A 21,063-nucleotide genomic window follows, 5' to 3' on the forward strand; every position below is an offset into this window, starting at 1 on the left:
TGATTTTTTTTGGTTATGGTTCTTCTTATTGACTTTTAATCTTGCCCCTTCATTTTATTTATTTTTTTTTTTGCAAAAGTGCTCATTGTCACTTAGATTTCAGATTAAAAGAATGAAAAGATTACAAATCTTGGAAGTGATCTAGTTCAACCCACAAATGAAACATAAAACCTCTCAAAAATATCCCTGAGAAGTAGCTGCCTAATTTCTCCTTGGACTCCTCCTGCCCTTCTGTATAGAGGCAATCAGTGTTCTAGCACTGATGTGGGTAGAATCAATCATTATCTACTTCATTAACATAGCAAACAGTCAGTATGTGTATGAAAATATATCTGTACACTTCAGAATGTGAAGCAAAATTTACTGGTAATAATTCCTTACTAATTAACACCTCTTCACACACAACTAACAAATGAGAACTCTTTCCCAGTAATTCTGGCAAAGTTTATGCATGAATAGTACCCAGTGAAGTCAATGGTCATCAAGATATGTTTCACAAAATATGTGTAACATTAAAAATGCTTGAGAAGCACTCCTTTAGATCTTACCTAGAACTCCATCACTCATTTGGCATTTTAGGAGAATTGAGCACATCACACTTGAGGGAATCTCTGCTAGGTATCATCAAAAGAAAAATGGTCTTCCATGAAAACAAGCAAATTATACATCTACTCAGCATATACGTATTACCACCCTAAAAATGATTTTAGAAGGATATTTTGTGGTAAAAAAAAGTCCTAAAAATGAGCTATGTACATAAGTAATTTCTTGGTTATTTTAGGATGTGAAATATCAATAATGACAAGAGACTCTTCAGCCAAGTATGTCAACTCTTAATAGCACTACTCTGCAGCCTCTGACCTTCCTTCTGACAGTAATTCCTGGAATGGATGCTTCCCAAGTCTGGATCTCTATTCCCTTTTGTATCCTTTATGCCATTGCTTTCACTGGAAATAGTATGATCATGTTTGTAGTAATCCATGAAAGGAGTCTTCATGCACCCATGTACTATTTCCTCTCCATGTTGTCAGCCACTGACTTGAGTTTGTCCCTCTGTAATCTTTCCACTACACTGGGAGTTTTGTGGTTTGATGTTCGAGAGATCAGTTTTGATGCCTGCCTGGCCCAGATGTTTTTCCTTCACAGTTTCACTTTGGTGGAATCTGGGGTGCTGCTGGCCATGGCCTTTGACCATTTTATTGCCATCTGTAACCCACTCAGATGTGCTAACATTCTTACCAAAACAAGAATTATTCAGATTGGCTTGGCTGTGTGGGTAAGAGTAATTGCAGTCAATACACCTACGGTATTGCTGGTCAAGAGGTTGTCATTCTGCCAGGAAAGAGTTCTTTCCCGTTCCTACTGCTTCCATATTGATATAGTCAAGTTGTCATGCACAGATAATCGAATCAATAGGATTATGGGACTATTTGTAATCTTTTCAACATCAGGAATTGATTTTCCATGTATAGTCATTTCCTATGCCCTGATAATACGTTCAGTGCTGAGCATTGCATCCCCTGATGAGAGGAAAAAGGTGTTCAACACGTGCATTTCTCATATTAGTGCTGTTGCTATTTTCTTCATTCCTCTTATGAGTTTATCTATAACACATCGTTATGGTCACAGTCTTCCCCAGTTTGTGCACACCCTGGCAGCCAATATCTTCCTCCTCATCCCTCCTGTACTCAATCCCATTATCTACAGTGTGAAGACGAAACAGATAAGAAGGGTTATCATCAAAATTTTCCATAGGATGCTGACGTGTATCTAAGATGACGTATTTGGTAAAAAGGAAACTTGCCCTTGGAAATTGGTTCCTTCAGTTGACTAGACCTCACTCTGGCAGAATGACTAGGCATATAACCAGAAGACCAGACCTCTAGGAAAATATTTGAGTGACTAGGACATTTTATTCCTTCTGAATCAGAAAGATAAAGCCAGTCAACCTTTTTCCTTTCCCAGGGTATCTGATGCAGTCGACTCATGTGTCTTTACACTGTAGGCAAGGAAGGACACATTACCAAAAACCACATTGAATGCTTAATTCACAAAGTATAGCCAAACAAAGTAGTTTGATTTTACACAGTGTCTGGACTTGGCTTTTTCAAAAATTCATAAAGCTTTTGGATTTTCTCTACTTTTTTTTTTTTTTAAATACCAGGTCAGCTTATTACAGGAACCCCGCTGCATACTTGAGCAGAACTACATAGCTCCTGGGCTGATGTATAAAAATAGCAGATATCATTTAGACAGCACTTTAAGTTTTGCAAAGTTCTTTACAGATATTATGGGACTGCTAGGTGACACAGTGGATAGAGCACTGGGCTGGGAATCAGGAAGAGTCGTTATTCAAACAACATCTCTAGGAGACAGATAATATTCTAATTCCCGTTTCATTAATGAAGACACTGGGGCTAACATACTTTAAGTAAACCGCTAATCAGTATCTGAAGCCATAATTAAATCAGATGTTTCTGACTCTCAGTTGGAAGAGAAGTTCCATGTATTCTATCCACTGTGTCGCATATTAGTCTGTACATCTGGATATGTGTGCTTATTGGAAGAACATTCAGAAGAAAAACATCCAGAATATCAAGGGAATGAATGAAAATAAATGCTAGGGAAGGTGGCCTACTCACACCAGATCTTAAATTATAAAGCGGCAATCATCAAAACTACTTGGTACTGGCTAAGAAATAGAGTGGTAAATCAGTGGAATAGTTTAGGCACACAAGAAACAGTAGTCAATGAAGATAGCAATCTACTGTTTGATAAACTCAAAGACCTCAGATTCTGGGATAAGAACTCACTATTTGGCAAAAACTTCTGGGAAAATTGGAAGATAGTATGGCAGAAACTGGGCATAGCCCAACATCTGACAACGTATAACAAAATAAAGTCCAAATGGGTACATTATTTATATATAAAACCTGATACTATAAACAAATTAGAGGAACAGCAAAAAGTTTATCTGTTAGACTTATGGAGAATGGGGGGGATTTATGAATAAACAAGAAATAGAAAACATTATAAAATGCAAAATGGATAATGTTGATTACATTAAATTAAAAAGTTTTTGGACAAACAAATCCAATGTGAACAAGATTAAGAGGGAAGCAGAAAACTGGGAATTTTTACTACTAATAGTTATGATAAAGGCCTCATATCTAAAATACAGAGAGAACTGAGTCAAATTTACAAAAATACACATCATTCCCCAATGGATAAATGGTCAAAGGATGTGAATAGGCAATTTTCAGAAGAAATTAAAGCTATCTATATTCATATTTAAAAATGCTGTAAATCACTATTGAGCAGAAAGATGCAAAGTAAAACAACTCTGAGGTACCACATCATTCCTGTCAGATTGGCTAACATGATAAAACATGAAAATAAGAAATATTGGAGAAGATGTGGGAAATTTGGAACACTAATTCATTGTGGGTGTATTTGTGAGCTGATCCAACCATTCTAGAGAGCAATTTGGAACTATGCCCAAAGGGCTATGAAAGTCTGTGTATCCTTTTACCCAGCAATACTACTTATACTGCTGTGTCCCAAAGAAATCATAAAAATCGGAAAAAGAATCACACATACAAAAATATTTATAGCAGTTCTCTTTGCTTTGGTCGAGAACCAGAAATAGAAGGATGCCTATCAATTGAGCAATGATTGAACAAGTTTTGGTATATGAATGAAATGGAATACTATTGTGTTGTAAGAAATGACAAACAGGTGGACTTCAGAAGAACCTAAAAGATTTATATGAACTCATGCTGAGCGAAGTGAGTAAAACCAGGGGAACATTGTTTGCAATAACAGTCATGATGTGTGATGACTGGTTTTGATAGATTTAGTCCTACCCAGTAAGGCAAGGACCTAAAATAATTCCACAGGACTCATGATGAAAAATGCCATCCACCTCCAGAGAAAGAACTATGGAATCTGAATGCAGAGTGAAGGAAATTATTTTATTTCTTTTTCTTTTTCATGATTTCTCCCATTTGTTATAATTCTTCCATACAGCAACATGAATGTGAAAATATATTTAATGGGGATGTATATGAAGAGTCAATATCACATTCTAGTCTGTCTTTGGGATGGAAGGGAAAAGAGGAAAAAATGTAAAATTTATGGAAGTGAATGTTGAAACTAAAAATAAATGAAAAACAAAAATAAAATGCAGATATACTCTTTAAAACATCAAATGGGGAGTTATGTGGTGCAAGATTTTTAGGGCTGTTAATGAGGCTGTTATACCCATTCTTTCCATAGTGCCCAAAACTTATGCTATCTTTAAGGACACTAATCCAGAAGGATAGTCACTAGTTTTCCACTCTAAATCTTAAAGACGTGTTTTTTTTCCGCTTACCACTGCACAAATATTCCCAGTTTACAATGGCCTAGCTCTATGTAGAGATGACCTGTAAAGGACAAAAAGGGAAGGAAGGAAGGAAGAAAAACAGCATGTACAAATTCTTTGGGACCCTTGAACCAGAGGAAGCCTACTACTTAGAGAGTTGAAGGAACTCAGCTCCTAAAAGATGTTTATCTCTCTTGAAAAAAAAGCACTGAGAGAATAAATAATCATTCTCTCTATCTCTTTTTCTGTCTTTGCCCCTGTCTCAGGAAAACAGCCTGGATAGGGGGAAAGTAGAGAGGAATCAAGCAACCTAAGACTTTAAAAGCCTTCAAAATCTGAGAGGGAATGCTTCTTTCAAAATTAGTATTTTATTTTTCCCGATCTACATGTAATAACAATTTTCTACGTTCGTTTTTGAATTGAGTCCAAATTCTTTCCCTTCATCCCACCCACCCCCTCTTTGAGAAGACAAGTAATTTGATATAAGTTATACGTGTATAGTGCTGCAAAATATATTTCCATATTAATCAAGATGTGAAAGAAAACAGAAAATAAAAAACTAAGAAAAATAAAGAAAGGTGAAAGAGATGTTTTGTTCTATATTCAGACTCTATAACTTCCTGCTCTGGGAGTAGATAATATTTTGTTTTTATCATGAGTCCTTTTTAGTTGTCTTAGATCGTTGTGTTACTGTGAATGGCTAAGTAATAATTCATCGTGTATCCTCTTACAATATTACTGTTACTATGTACAGTGCTCTCCTCTTTCTCTACCCTTTTCACTTTCCATCAGTTCATGCAAGTTTCCAAGTTCTTCTGAGATTATCTAACTCATCCTTTGATAAGTATTCCATCACAATCGTATACCACAAATTGTTCAGTCATTCCCTAATCCATGGACCTCCCCTCAATTCCAAATTATTTGTCATCAGAAAGGAGCTGTGATTAATATTTACGTATAGTTCCAGATTGCTTTATATACTGGTTGGATCAGTTCACAACTCCACCAACACTGCATTAGTGTCTCAATTTTTCCAGATCTCCTCCCATCTTTGTTATTTTCCTTTTCTGTCCTATTGGCCAACACAATAGGTATCTGGTAACACCTGAGAATTGTTTTAGTTTGCCCTTCTCCAATCAATGGTAATATAGAGCATTTTTCATATGGCTGTAGATACCTTTGATTACTTTAACTGAAATCTGATGGTTCATATATTTTAATCTTTTATCAATTGTGGATTGACTTTATTTTTTATAAATTTGTCTCATTTTTCTATATATTTGAGAAATGAGGCCTTTATCACAGGAAGTTACTTATTTTTTTCTGCTTATGATTACAAACAGTATTAACCTCCATCATATTATTTCCACACAAACACCCCACCACACACATACACACATACACTCACACACACAAGCACACGATTTAATCTATTTTCTTTAATACGATTTTACTGTAGTTGAGACAAGACTGTTCTCTCATCTGTGAATGCACAGAGCTGTACAAAGCAGGCCAGAGACTCGGTGGAATGCACAGCCCTGTGATGGAAACAGGCTCTTCAATCTTGTATTTGCTTCACTTAATGCATGCAGGCATAGGAATATAACAACTGTTGTCAATGATTTGATTGATCATTTCAAGCTGCATTGTAAGCTTCTGACTCCCAAGTCAGAAAAGGTAGAATGAAGAGAAACATAAAAATGTAAACAGGAAAGTGAAGCCTTAAGGAACTCATTAAATTTGAACTGTTTACATTCCTACATGGAAAGATGTTACTTGTAACACATGAGACCTTTTTCAGTATTAGGGTAGTTAGTGGTAAGTGGAGGGATTATATACATATAGTCAGAAGACACAGGATGAGTTGAATACAAAAGGATGATACGTAAAAATATAAAATTTGGTAGTGAGAAAGGACTATATTGGGAGGAGGAAGGGACAAAGAGAATGGAATAAACTATCTCTCACATAAAAGAGGCAAGAAAAAGCTTTTTCAATGGAGGGGGAAAAGGCGCAAGATGGGAAGGAAAGAGTGACCCTTACTCACCAGAATTGTCTTAAGGAGGAAATAATATGACCACTCAATTTGATATGAAAATTTATCTTACACTACAGGGAAGTAGAGGGAAGAGGATAAGCTAGGGATAGGGGGATGATAGAAGGAAGGGCACATGGAAGGAGGGTTAATTTGAAGTAAATGCTTTTGAGAAGGGACAGGGTCAAAAGAGAGAATAGGATAAATGGGGAACAGAATAGAATGGAGGGAAATATAGTCTTTCACATGATGACTGCTATGAAAGTGCTTTTGCATTACTATACATTTATATCCTACATCAAATTTTGTGCCTTCTCAGTGGGGATGTCTGGGGAGGAAGGGAGGGAGTGAAGTTGGAAGGCAAAGTTTTAGAAAGAAATATGAAAAAAAAATTTTACCTGCAACTGAGAAATAAGACATACAGGTAATGGGGTATAGAAATCTATCTTTTTCTACAAGAAAATAGAGGGGAAGGGGATAAAGGAAGGGAGGAGTGTGACAGAAGCAAGGGGTGATTGGGGGAAGTGGTAAGAAGAATGCATGATCTCTTGGGGTGATCAGAGGGGAGAGATGGGGAGAAAAATTGGAATTCAAAATCCTGTGGAAGAGATTGCAGAAAACTAAAAATAAATCAATTAATTTTTTAAAAAAGAATTTATAGACAAAGACTATCTCCAAGCCAAACAAAAGCAATTATTAAAGATTACACTCCTCAGCAGGCTAGGCTCCTTAGAGGAACCAGCAGCTAGCAAGGCAAGACAACGATTTTTATGGAGCAGAAATTACCATCAAAAATCCTGAGTCTGATCCAAATAACCTGGATCTGGATTGAGCCATGATCCGTTGGTTACAAAAATATACACGAAGGTAAATTACAACTGCACATTCTGCTACTCAAAATGCATGCAGAAAAGCACTGTGGTGACATTATATCATAATAAGCATCTCCATTTCATAAGTTCACTTCAAGGACAGTCTTTACCATTACTGTGCTGGTGCCTACTTAAGGAAAGTTCCTTCTGTAATTTACTGGCTAAAATCCTGTGTGAGTAATGCACTCAATACTCATTAAAACATATATATCTTGGGCAGGAGGGATTCCTTGTTTTCTAGCACCTTGCTGACACAGTTGTTGCTAACTGTATAATTATTGCTAACATGGTTACCTCCGTCAGCTAACAACACAATCCTTGCTACACTTCTACCCCTATCACTTTCACAGGTTCTAGAGAATGGACAATGCTTTCATACTTTCCCTGTCATCAGTGAAGCAGGGCTATATGCATTCTTCCATGTCTTTTTGCATGATGATTTCAGTGATGTTGTCTTATGTCTTCAATGAGGATGAAAACATCATTGTGGTCAACTACCAATGAGATTAAAATTTTTTAACTTGAGAAGATTACAAGCCAAGACGGAAGTTTTGCAATTTTTTACTGATGATGGTTCACTCAATTCAGCCTCTGAATATGAGATGCAACAGAGTGTGTATTGATTCTGTTGCTTGCCCTAACGTTTGTCTGAAAATTTACCTCAAGAAAAGAGAAGTCCTGTAGGAGCCAGCTCTGCAGAATCCATATATGGAATTGCTGGATAGAGCACCTGGAGATATTTTGAATGATTTGGATAAGTTCACTTATCTTGGTCCCATAATTTCCAGGTATGTACACATAGATGATGAGATTGATACACACAGTGCAAGAGCCAGCTCAGCACTTGGGAAGCTCCCAAGGGAAGCGTGAGAGAGAAAAGGTATTATGCCTCTACGGAGTCATTTTGTTGATCTCATTATTATATGCTTTTAACACCTCAACTGTCTATATTGGCATGACAGAAAATTGAATCACTTGTACTTTGAACGTCTTAGAAAGATGTCGAGAATTCAAACTGTAGGGCAAGGAACACTATTTCAATGGGCTGGTCATGTTGTTTGAATGTCAAATGTACATTTGCCTAAAAAGCAATTTAATAGAGGTTACACAAGGCAGTCGCATGGGGATCAAAAGCATCAATCTGAGGACATTCTCAGTGTCTCTCTGAAGAACTTTGGTATTAATTGTGAGACATGGGAGACACTGGCACAGGGATGTCCAGCAAGGTGTGAATGCATCAAAAAGATTCTACTCTCTGAGCAAAATAGAATAAAAGTACCTCAAAAGAAACTCAAGATGTGCAAATTTAGAGACATCTACATCTCACATGTTTGCAGACTATTTGTGCCCAATTTTTGGTAGAGCTTCCCAGTTTGTATTGGTCTGATCAGACACAGTCAGACACAATGTACATTGATCCAGATCTCATGAGGTCATTTTGATCCTCCACAAGCAGAAAGGACCACCACCGCCAACAAGAAGAACACCTTTTATGTTTATCCTTTTTCTTCTCATACCATTATCAGCTCCCATGTATTCAATATTTATGTGTCTGTCTAGTAAAGTTATGTACTGTATCTATAGATGCATTCTCTCTCCTGTGTACTAGTCCTCTATTGTGAACTAAACATTGAATATTTCCAATTGGCTATTCTAAGGGCATCTCAAATGTGACATATCCAAAATAGAATTTACCTTTAAGATTATACCATCACTTTAAGTCCATATTTTTTCTAATGTACTATTACTTCTCCAGTTATTGAAATCATGCACAATTGCTGGAGGGATAGTCAGACAAAATCAAGATAATCACTGTCCTCAGAAAACTTAGATTCTGCTAAATATTCAACCTATTTTACAATCTCCAAGTCATCCTTGACTCTTCCCTCCCCTCTCCTTTCCTACTTGCAAACAGTTGTCAAGTCTTCTCAAGTCTACTTCCACAATAATTTCTCATGTGGTTCATTACTCTCCTCTTAGGAGGATACCACCTTAATTTATGGCTTTATCTCTTTTCAGCAAGATTAATTTCAACATTTGATTATTCAGCAATTTAAATATTTTCCTAAATTTTGTCTATGCCTCAAATATTTCATTGAAATTGATTCTACACACAGCTTTAAAAGTGACATTCTTCAAAGAAGAATTTTACCACATCACTCACATGTTCAGAACTCTGCGACATTTGCCTCATTCCTCTGAGATAAAGTATAAGAGATATCAAGTCTTGCACAGTCTTACCTTATGCTGCCCCATGAGATTCATTGCACATTATTGCTCCTCCATATTTCTTAAATTCTAATTAAATTAATCTACTTTCTGACAATCTTAAATACTCACAATTTTTCCATGCAATTTTTGTGTGTACACATTATGGTGGGACCATCGTATAACTTTTAGAGCACTGAACATAGAAACAACGGAAATTGAGTTCATATGTTGCCTTGATACTTCTGTCAACTGATAAACCTTTATTAAACATCAGGTATGTGCCAAGAACCATGCTAAGTACTGGTCATACAAACAAAATAAGAACCTGCCTACCCTCAAGGAATCTATATTCAATTGAATGAAGACAACAAAAGAAAGGAATCTGAAAAGTAGGAGGGGAGGTTGGGGAAGGTGCCTGACATGAAAGCATGGTTTCTACATCTATAAAATGGGCAGTTTGGACTCAGAGATCTCCAAGGTCCATTCCAACTCCCAACTATGATCCCAAGAACTATTGAATAGGGAAAATAGTCAATGTGAATAGTGTCTCCTTGCATGGGGAGTTTTTGGGAAAATAATATCTGAGGAAATCAGATAACTACTGCTAAGGGATAAGCAAAACTGAGGACGTTGATGAAATAGGCAAGATAGTTGTGAAGAGAGTGGAAATAATTTCTTAAATCTCTTTGCCAACCACCACAAATCTTGATAAGAACTAGAATCTAATAAAACTGTCATTTGAAAAATGTACCAAGTTTGTGGATTGTCCGAGTCACAGGACTAAGAATCTTGACTGATAGGTAAGGAACTTTGAGAGCAGTAGACTACTTCATAATGGTGAGAGACAAAACTACTGTTCAAGCTATGTGCTATTGTAAAAAGTAGTATTAATAGTTCACTTTTATGTAGTATTTTAAGATTTACTAATTAATTACTAAAAAAGTACTCTATGAGTTGTTACCTGTATTTCTTTTTTACTTCGTTTTTAGCTTCTTCATTTCCTTCTTTAATTCTGACTTTTGCTCTTGCTTAACTTTTATCTACTTCCATTTTACAATGTTTTGAAGTCAGCATTCATATACACAATATTTTTTCCTCATATCTAACTCTTTCAATTGCACCATACTGCCTTTTTATCAAAGTATAACTATGTCTGACAAAAACTCAAAGGATCATAGTATTTCAGAGTATCACTGATGTTTATGATGAAGTGAATATAAAATTTATCTTACGAAAATCCAGCATACTGACTGTTTGAGTTGTATATGCAACAAGATTATTCAATCATAACTTCTATGAGCCCTGATACTACATTTAAGGGCAAATATTATTCCAGGGGGTAAACACAGAAGGTCCTCCAGCCCATTTCAAACCTATCAGCCTGAATAAAAATGCAATGCTTTCTTTTTTTCTGGCTCAAGAACAGAAATGAACTTTAATAGTGGTGGTAGGGAACAATGGTAGTGAGCCCACGTTTAAGTCAGGAGGTAGGAAAAAAAAGGAAAGAAAGAGTTGCACATGTCCTCTGAAATCCTCTGCTAGATGATTAACCTCAAACTTCATCTTCTTGAAGACATACACTCTACCACCAACACATTTTTGACAGTTATATCAAGGCTTTCATTTGCTTAAGTCAGCTGCAAATTTAATGTAATTATTGTCTAGAGATATTGTGATTCTTTGTTTTTTATATTCCTCCAAAGTATTTCTTTTGGGGGTGATATTTGAAGGGTAAATTGCTTTTGGGGGTAGCAGAAGGGTCATGCACTAATTGAATCATTAATTTAATTGGAAAGATTGTAATGAATAGATTATGATTATGTGAAGGATTAGATAGATTTATTACAGTGGCTAGAGAGTTCAACTAAAGTGGAAACTTTTTGGATTAATTGGACATGTACTAACAAAATAAGTGTGGGTTGCTATTTGTTGTATGGAAGACCAACAAAGATCCTGCTTCCATCACTTGAATACATGTTCTAAAATGGATCTTCCTCATCAAGATAAAGTGATTCCTGGGAATGCAAAATATCTGTTCATAATGGAACTACTTAACGAGTTCACAGTCAGAAACTTGATGTGAAGTGATACATTAAGTGAGACTTCCCCACTTTGGATTTTGTGGAAAAACTAAAGATGGCTGTGAATTAATTGTACTCTGAATTAATTATTTAATTAATTAATTATTGCTCTGATTCCAAAAAGGAGAGATTCTGTTAAATGACTTGTGGAAATAGTAAATAAATAAATAACATCCTGAGTGAGTTACTTGAATGGAGATGAATTCTATCTGGAATTGGGAATGCTAGTGTGATTTTTGTCTCTAATTTGCACAAAGAGATTACCCTAGGATCGTCAAAATTGGACTCATCCATTTCTTTTATGCTTCAGCTAAGAATCAATGTGAAGACAATCTGGAATACCTCAAGTTGCTCCATGCTTTCCACCATACCAACGAAGTGATAATGTTGGGGTTACATCACCCATATTAGGTTAAAAAAACTTTAGGTTTCAAAGCAACAAGAAATGAATAGCTATTTTTCATCCTTCTCCAGGGTACTTTGAATAAGGCTCTAATTTCTCCTGGACACTACGCACATATGGCATTATTTTGTTCTTAATCATTCTCCTTCAAGTAGTGGAGTAATAACTTTTATTTGCTAAAGAATCCAGAATCCCACCCTTTTCAGGACCTCCATAATCCATAATGCTCAGAGAGTCAGTAAAATTCAATGACTGGATATACTCCTTTACATATAATATGATGGTTTGTCCCCTGTCAAAGATAGAGGTACAAAGCTAGAATTACAGCAGTCTATGCACTTAAATATCATTGATCCAGATTCTAGAAGATATGATTTGACATTACCTTATTCCACTGTTTCATTTTACATCTGAGGAAACTGAAGTACAAAATGATTAAGCAATTAATTCAAGACTTAATCGGCAAAATGAGAATTTAAATTCAATTCACTAACTTTAAATACACTCTCCAAATATTGATACCTATGGGGACATCACATTTCTTTTCTCTTATTTTTCTAGTGTAAGTGGTCAACAATGATTCAATTTTTTTTCAATTCATCAATTTAACTTCTAATAATGTTATTTTAGGAGGAAAGGAGAACTCCAAAGTCTATATTCAAGGCTTGCCCCTTTTCCTCTAAAATAGGTTCCACAATGAACACATATAGATAACAGAAAACAAATCCATTTATCCAAATAAGTAGTACTATGTATAATCAAAGAAGTATATATATATATGAGAATATATACTAGAGGATACAAAGAAAGTCTTTGGCACAGGGGCTACATTAGTCATTATCCTATTTTAAAATGGATATTTTATTCTAATGCAGGAATATTATTGCTAAACATGGTTTTATTCCATTGTGTAATTTTATACACACAAATATGCCATATATATGTACATACATATGTATACATATATACACATATATACACATACATGTGTTTCTAATAAATGTATTTTTACAAAATCTTGGTCAGAAGGATGAAAAAGTGCTTATATGTAAAATAAAAAAAAAATTAAAGTAAGCTGTACAGGTCTTCTAGGTGGCGCAGTGGATAGAGCAATGACCCTAAAGTAAAGAAGACCTGTATTCAAATCTGAACTCAGACACTTACTAGTTGTGTGACCCTAGGAAAGTCTCCTAATCCCAATTGCCTCCCCCAAAACCCCAATCAAACAAAAACTTGAGGTGTTTATAGTACACTAAATGGCTGAATCTTTGAGCATTCTGGAAAATGACTAGAAAAAGTGAGATTTACCCAAGAGTTAGAGACTATATGTCAGATACAGATATCAATTTTGATACTTTATCAATCGTTAATTTGATCATTTAGCCTAAGTTGAATGACCATCAGAGAGTTTAAAAGAAATCTTCCAACATGAGAATTAGAAAGTAATACAACCATCTTGGAGAACCCATCTGATAGTTCAGCAACCTGATCAGGATAAATCATATCAAGGTATTGTTAGTCTTTGACTGCCATCTGCTGGCTACACACTCAACTGCACCTTTAATGAATTCTGAGCTTATTGACCGAAAACTATGTCACCCACCATTCTCTGAATGAATGAAATAAGGAGAGTTGAGTCAAGGGACAAATTAACCACCTCCCCCTCCAAAAAAAAGGCATATTGAAAGAACGATTTTATGCATTATAACTGTAGATTTCGGTAAGTCATACAACCTTTGCATCCCTAAGATTTTTCTCCAGGGGTCTGGTTCATTCAAGAGAGCTTTAAACCTCAGAATGATTTTTATCATCCTCAAATGTTTGTTGGATCCAAAGCACCTACTTTCCTTGGACATCCCTTAAAACCAGAAGAATCTCTGTTAGACAGCCAAAATTGATTCACAAAGCTCTTAACTCTGTGATTCATTGCGAGTATGGGTTCCTTTCTGTGCCCTTCTAGTTCTTTGGGAGCAGCTTCATCATTTTAGCATCACTCCCTAATAAAAGTCCTTTTGCTACATCTCTTCAATGAAACAAAAATAATTAAATGAAAGTTGACAGAAGTTTCAGCATATGGGCAATGAATGTCAGTATAAAAATATTCTGTTTAGTTTAACTTGTTGCATTTGCTTAATGACTTTTGTACTAGAATTTTTTTTAATGACTTAAAAGTTAATGCTAATTAGCAGTTCAAAGGATTAAGTTTGCTTTATAACTATTTTATTTTTGCAGCATTTGAATAAATGCATTCAAATGAGGAACAAGAAATAATACTCGAAAAATGGTGGAAGATCACCCCTGACTTCTTTAGATTCACATAATTAAACTATGAGTAGGTTTGCAAATTTCTAAGTCAATTCTGTTGATTTCTCCTATAACTTGGGTAGTAATTACTATCATCATTTCATTAAATATATAACAGTTACACTAATGTTCTTAAAGTCTTTTAATGTTTTACACTTATAAAACAGTTTTAGAAGATGACTTTAAAAAGAAAATTTGAGGCATAATTTGAAATCTTCATTTAATACTATCAAGTCAAAAATATTTTAGAGTCTTGCCAGAACTAAAATAAATGTATCTGTAAAAATTAAATGACCTGCTGTATCATATGATTATAAATCTTTAATAGGTTGTAGATGCAAGGGTCCTTAGGTACTCAGGTAATTAAATAATTAGGTACTTATGCATTTAGGCAATCAGTTAAATACTTAGATTTTTAATTAAGTGTTAATTAATTTTCGTGGTGCCAATTTTAAATAATTTTATTCTCCAGGATAAGAATTGCATTTCCACTTGTTTACAGTACTGATAAAGTGCAATGTTGTTCACTTCTCTCCCTCTGCACGCATTCAAGTATTCAAAATGCTCAGATTTACACAGTAGCTTAAATGTTACTCTTAAACTGCTACTGCCTTGTCTACAAATTTTGAGTCCTTCAGTTTTGAGGAAAGCTGTGTGGGAATGCTCTTTCTTCTGTTGTTTAGTCCACCTCTTCAGTGGTGGGTCCAGAAGAAGCACCTCCAGATGGGGCTGCTCCACCCGCTGGGAATCCACCAGGCACACCTCCTGGCATGCCCCCTGCACTCTGGTACAGCTTGGTAATGATGGGGTTGCAGACCTTCTCCAACTCTTTCTGCTGATGCTCAGATTCTTCCTTCTCAGCAGTCTGGTTCTTATCCAGCCAGTTGATTATTTCATTACATTTGTCAAGGATCTTCTGTCTTCATTACCAATTCTGCCTTGCAGTTTTTCATCCTCTACTGTAGCTTTCATGTTGAAAGCACAAGATTCAAGAGAATTCTTGGAAGACGCCTTGTTTCTCTGCTTCTCATCCTCAGCCTTGTATTTCTCAGTCTCCTGGACCATACGTTCAATGTCTTCCTTGCTCAGACTTCCTTTATCATCAGCGATGGTGATCTTGTTCTCCTTGCCTGTGCTCTTATCCACAGCAGAAACATTGAGATGCCATTGCATCAATGTCAAATGTTACTTCTCTGAGGAGCACCTCTGGGTGCTGGGGGGATTCCTGTGAGCTCAAATTTGTCAAGCAGGTTGTTATTCTTTGTCATTGCCCTCTCACCTTCATAAACCTGAATAAGCACACCAGGTTGGTTGTCCGAATATGTGGTAAATGTCTGTGTCTGCTTGGTGGGAGTACTTAGTAACATAAGGATTTCATTAAATAGGTATTTATGTACGTAAGGGGCATAAGGGATAAGAGGGAACTAGTACTTCTGATTTGAGAGCTTGCCAGTCCTTTTCAGCATTGCTCATCCACCTATGGCTTCCAACCAGGTTACCCAGCTCTCACCAATGGCTCCAAAAATCTATAACATGGGCAATGGTCACTCTCTACTAAAACCATCTCAGCAGATGGGCTAAACCAGGATGAGGAAAATCAACTGATCTCAAACTCAATGATGAAAGCAATTTGTTCCCATAGTCACAAAGGTGACTGAAGCTGGTGCTGTAGAGCACTTAGAGCTTGGTCAGATATCAAGGTGCCAAGATCATCTACTGCATTGCCTATCATCTTGGCTTTTGTCTTGCTACTGGACTTTGATGACTCTAGAAGAGAGAGTTTGGCAACTTGTACATATGTGCCTTACTTAAATCCAATTTACTTGCAAGTCAAGGCATCACCATGTGATGTCATTAGTCCTCTTGAGAAGCAAAAAATAGCAATATACTTAATAGGAACTTAGAAAAATCTTGTTCAAATGAATCAAAACAGAGTTCTGTGCTTTTAACTAGAATTCCTATAAAAAGTGATTGTCAGAGTTGTGAGTAACCTTAAGGGTAATCAAGTATGAAGCGGATTAGATCCCTCTAAAGCATCCAGGACAATTGACAGGCTAATCATTGCTTAAAGATCTATCACAATGCTCCTTGCCAACATTGATAGAAATTTTTCCTTTTTGAAAAGCATTTATTTGCTTTTATTATTTTATTTTATTCTCATAATATTCCTGGGCTGAAGGTGTTATTATTATCAAAGTATTTTCCACATAAGAAATCTTAAGCTTAGATAAGTTAAGTGACTTCCTCAGTCACACAAGAAGGAAGGAAACAAATATTTATTAAGTATTTCAGTGTTAGCTGAAATAATTTAGGTTTTTGTAAGCATTTTGTGTGCCACGAAGGCCTGAGGTCTAGTGAAACCCTAGATGTCACCTACTATGAGTCAGCTGAAACACTTTACAAATATTAAAGACTCTGCAAAGTAGTGCAGTTATATATTATTCCCAAATTACTGTTGAGAAAAATTAAGTTAGTGATGTGCCCAGGGTCACACAGAAAATATGTTTCTGAGGCTAGATTTTAATCTTCCTTACTTCAGGGCCAGAGGTCTCTCAACTGAGCTACCTCAGCAAGACTTGAATTCAGATCTTTCTGACTCTGTACTCTATCCACTATGTCAACTCACTTCCTCACAGGAAAAACCCTTTAGCTCTTGAGGAAGTCAATTTCAATATTGTTTAGTTAATAATTCAAGTGTTTTTAATCTTTTCTGTATCATTAAGACCTTTGGTGGTCTGGTGAAACCTGTGCACTCCTTCCCACAACAACGTTTTTAAATATAAGAATAAAATACAGAGTATTACAAAGGAAATCAATTATATGAAATGTGGTTATCAAAATATTTTTGAAAAACAATTTCATGGAAGATCCCAAGTTCTGAGTTCCTGAACTAATTGGTACACAATTCTTCTTTTACTTGACTCTGTCACTTTTGCTCATTGCTCTGAACCAGAGCAAATCTAACAATTCTATATAGCAGGGCTTCCACTATTTTTATAGAAAAAAGAACACTAGGTTTGGGTTCAGAAGACCTGGGTTTGCATCCAAGGATGGCTGCTTCATCTTTGTATGACTTTAGGCTAATTTTTTCCTCTCTCTGATCCTCAGTTTCCTCCTTTGCAAAAGGAACATAGTGAATTAGACAGCCTTTAAAGTCATATTCAGCTTTAAATTCTTTGATTCATCTCAGGAACACACACACACACACACACACACTCACAATATAAGCAAGCAGAGAATTCCCTATTCTCTTGTTATAAAGCTACACATGTCTTCTTCACCCCAAGGAATTTCAATTCCATTAAAGGCAATAAAAGCTTCTGAAGTGCCTGGGCCATTTCAGTTCACACTCACTGCCAAAGCCCAAGTCAGTGACTGCCTAAAACTGGCAGAAACCAGTAAGTAAATCTGGGTTAGACAATGACAGTGGGGACAATCCTGTGCTCAAAATGGAAATGGTTGGGTTGACTAAAACCATGGCTCATGTACACTTAATCACACGGCCACTAAGGGAGTGATTGCTTTGGTTAAGGGTGCCAGCTGGGCTGAGCCCTTGGCTATGAAAGAAATGGACTTCAAATGGAGCAGGCAGAATTTCAGTCATATTGATTCTTTTGTCAACACTTAGCACAATGCTTTCATGTAATAGGTGAATAAAAGATACTAGACAAAAATAAATTCAATTGAGATGGAAGGAAGAACTTGGTAAGTGAAAACTTTTTTTCCAGGATTGATAGGTAGTGCACATTAGAACTTGTTCTAGAGTTTTCTCTCAAATTCCAATGTTCCATTGTTGTTTAGTTTGCAATTTAATCATGGCTAGCATCTGGACTTTGGTTCTCTCTCCATCTCATCCTCTCAGCCAGGAAACAGGTTTGAATTTCAATTCTTACCCTGGGAACTAGGAAATGTTGCATGTGAGATCTCCTAAACTGTATCCCTTTGAGCTCCCATCCAGAATTCTAAGTCTACGCATGATCTGGATGGCAATTGGAGTAGAACAAGAACACAAGGCAAGGACAACCCCCAGTCCTTTGAGCTTCTTTGAATGACAGAGCAGAAGTCTGCTTTTTTTTTCTTCTGAATTTGATACCTGTGGGTCATGAATTTAGAATGTTATGAAATCAAATCTCACTTCTCAGCTTACTAGTTATGTGAATTGAGGAAGAACTTCAAAGAACTTAGTTTCTTCATTTGTAAAGTGAAGTCAGGGGGTGTATAAATGCCATTGCTCCCTCGGTACAATGATATAATGGATTTTTGAAACTAACAGTAGGCTTTCCATATATATACCTACTAAATTGCATCTTATTAATTTTGGTCATTCTATCTAACCAGTAAAGGTCAGCTTAATTCCTGATTCTATCATCAAACATATTAGTTATTCTTAAAATATTTGAATAATAACAAAACTAAGTATTCATAGTTTTGATAAAATTGTTAAATAGAATAAGAACAATATCAGATCATTGGAGCACTCTACTTGGCAATGTTCTATTAATGGTTATTCCTCTAGTCAATTGATTCAGCTAGTTTTAAATCTATTCAAAAAGCATTTATTAAGGATTTACAACGTACCAGGTATTCTGTTAAGCATTGGAGATAAAAAGAAAGGCAAAATATAATCCCTGAATTTGAGCTCACAATCTAATTGAAAAGAAAACCAGAAGGAAAAAAATGCAACATACAAACAAAAATTAGATAGAATAAATTATTGATTATCAATAGAAAAAAGGCATTAGAATCAACAATTCTGGTAGATACTATGTTAGTGGGAACCTAAGAAACATTATGAAATATCTTGCTAAAATTCAGGCATATTATTTAGTTTATCAATCTCAATTTGAATGTTTATTACCTGTATAACCTTGGTTAAGTCAACTAATACCTATGGGTCTTTATTCCCCTTTATAAAATGAGAGATTTAATTAGAACAGGTGTTCTTAGCTTTTATGTGTGCCATAAACCCCACTGGCAACATAGTGAGTTTTATAAAGCCATTCTCATAACATTACTCAAAATGCTCTTTAAAATATCTTTTGTGCATAGGATTACAAAAGAAAAAATCATATTGTAAAAAAAAAAAAACATTCATTTTTCCCCATACAATTTTGTGGACTTTTTGAAATTTGGCACAATGTTGCCAGGTTAAGAGCTCCACAACTAGACAGCCTCTGAGATTTCTTCGAGTTCTTCATCTATTATCCAATAATGTACTTCTACTTTCAATTTAGCAGAGGAATCCTGTCAACATTCATGACACATATTTGTCCATACTCTGGAATTTCATGGAATTTAGATCTCATGAGGCTGTCTAACCATTGATGTTCACCTATAGTTTTTTAGAAAATTTTCCCTTCAACAGAAAGTTCCATGCCTGTAACTCCCATTCAATCATCCTAATTACTTTCTAAAGCCACAGAAACCACATCTACATCTTCTTTGGGATAATCTTCAGTCCTTGAAAATTTTGGTTGGCTCTTTCCTCAGTCTTCTCTTGACCTAGTTAATCTTAGCTAAATCCTCAGTTCATCTGAAAATTTGGTTTTTGAAATAGTGACTTCCCTATATTGGAAGATTTAAAGTCTGAATAGTAAGCTAATAAGAAAGTTGTAAAATTGATTAATGCAGTGAAGAGGGAACTAAACTTTGTTACCACCCATGTTCTCCACCTCTATGAATAAAAGGTCAATGAATAATAGTGATTTAAGCTTCAATCTTTTCCTACACTCTTCTTCCCAGAGGCTTACGTAAGCCGGTCATCTATCAAACCACATTTTGAAATCCTTGGAGATGATTTTTTTTTTCTTCTCTCCCCAAACTTTCTTGAGGAAATGGACTGAGAGTTCAAGAATAGGTTTGGGTAGCATTCTCTCTGTGCATGGGTTCATATGTTTGTTTCTGAGCTGATTGCTCAAAATATTCGGTGTGTCCAAGGAAGTCTTATGTTTGAAATCACATTTATACAAGAAACAGAACTAACCATTTTTTAATTCCTCTTACTTTGAATAAACAGCTCATTTATGAAAATTATTGTAAATTATATATCTCCTCACATATTTATTCATAGAACACAACATTGCTGCCAGGCATGATTGTATGATCAGTTTCTTGAGATTGGGAGTTTCTGAGTTGCAATGGGCTAATCCATTCGATCTTCTCTAAGTCTCCCATCAATATAGTGGGACCTCAGTGAAGCATCTATCAAGTTGCCAAAAAAGGGATAAATTGAATCAAATCAAAATATAGCTGGTCACCTTTCCTGCACTTTAAATGTGGATGAAATAGGAATACCCAAGCTTAAAAAAACAAGCAAACAAATATGAACATGGCATTATTTTAAATGGAAATTCTGGTAAGCATCCTATACAAGCAAAAACAAAAAGAGGAAGTGATCTATACTGATAGGTCTTCTATATGGTCTGTTGCTGATTAAGCAGACAATGAAATAGGCATCTCTGGTGAGTACAAAACTGTAAGTATCCTCAGGTTACAATTATGGATATAATTTATATACATATATATTTATGTACATATTATGTATCAAACATATATTTATCGTATATAAGTTACATAATAAATTATAAATTATGTAAATAAGTAAAATTACATATAATTTTGAAATAACCTAAAAAATCAAATAATTCAGAGAATATACAAATCTAGAAAGGAAAATCCTGAAGGATCCTTTGGGTGAGGATGAGCTGTATGCACAAAACTTGTTTTCTTAGGGTATAACATTTCATCATTTACTTCATTATTTATTTCTTTATTTGTCTCTTCAGCCCACC

General features: G+C 35.5%; 1 protein-coding gene and 1 pseudogene across 1 annotated transcript; one reads left to right on the forward strand and one right to left on the reverse strand.

The window, feature by feature from the left end:
- The first annotated feature begins 823 nt into the window (after nucleotides 1-823).
- Nucleotides 824-1,774, forward strand: LOC140508808 (olfactory receptor 51F2-like). Its single transcript, XM_072616681.1, has one exon. It carries the CDS (start codon nucleotides 824-826, stop codon nucleotides 1,772-1,774), a length of 951 nt encoding a protein of 316 aa, XP_072472782.1.
- A 13,161-nt stretch (nucleotides 1,775-14,935) lies between these two features.
- Nucleotides 14,936-15,639, reverse strand: LOC140507615 (heat shock cognate 71 kDa protein pseudogene; annotated as a pseudogene).
- Nucleotides 15,640-21,063: the final 5,424 nt, after the last annotated feature.

The sequence above is a fragment of the Notamacropus eugenii genome, chromosome 5 (assembly GCF_028372415.1).
Source record: "Notamacropus eugenii isolate mMacEug1 chromosome 5, mMacEug1.pri_v2, whole genome shotgun sequence".
NCBI lineage: Eukaryota > Metazoa > Chordata > Mammalia > Diprotodontia > Macropodidae > Notamacropus > Notamacropus eugenii.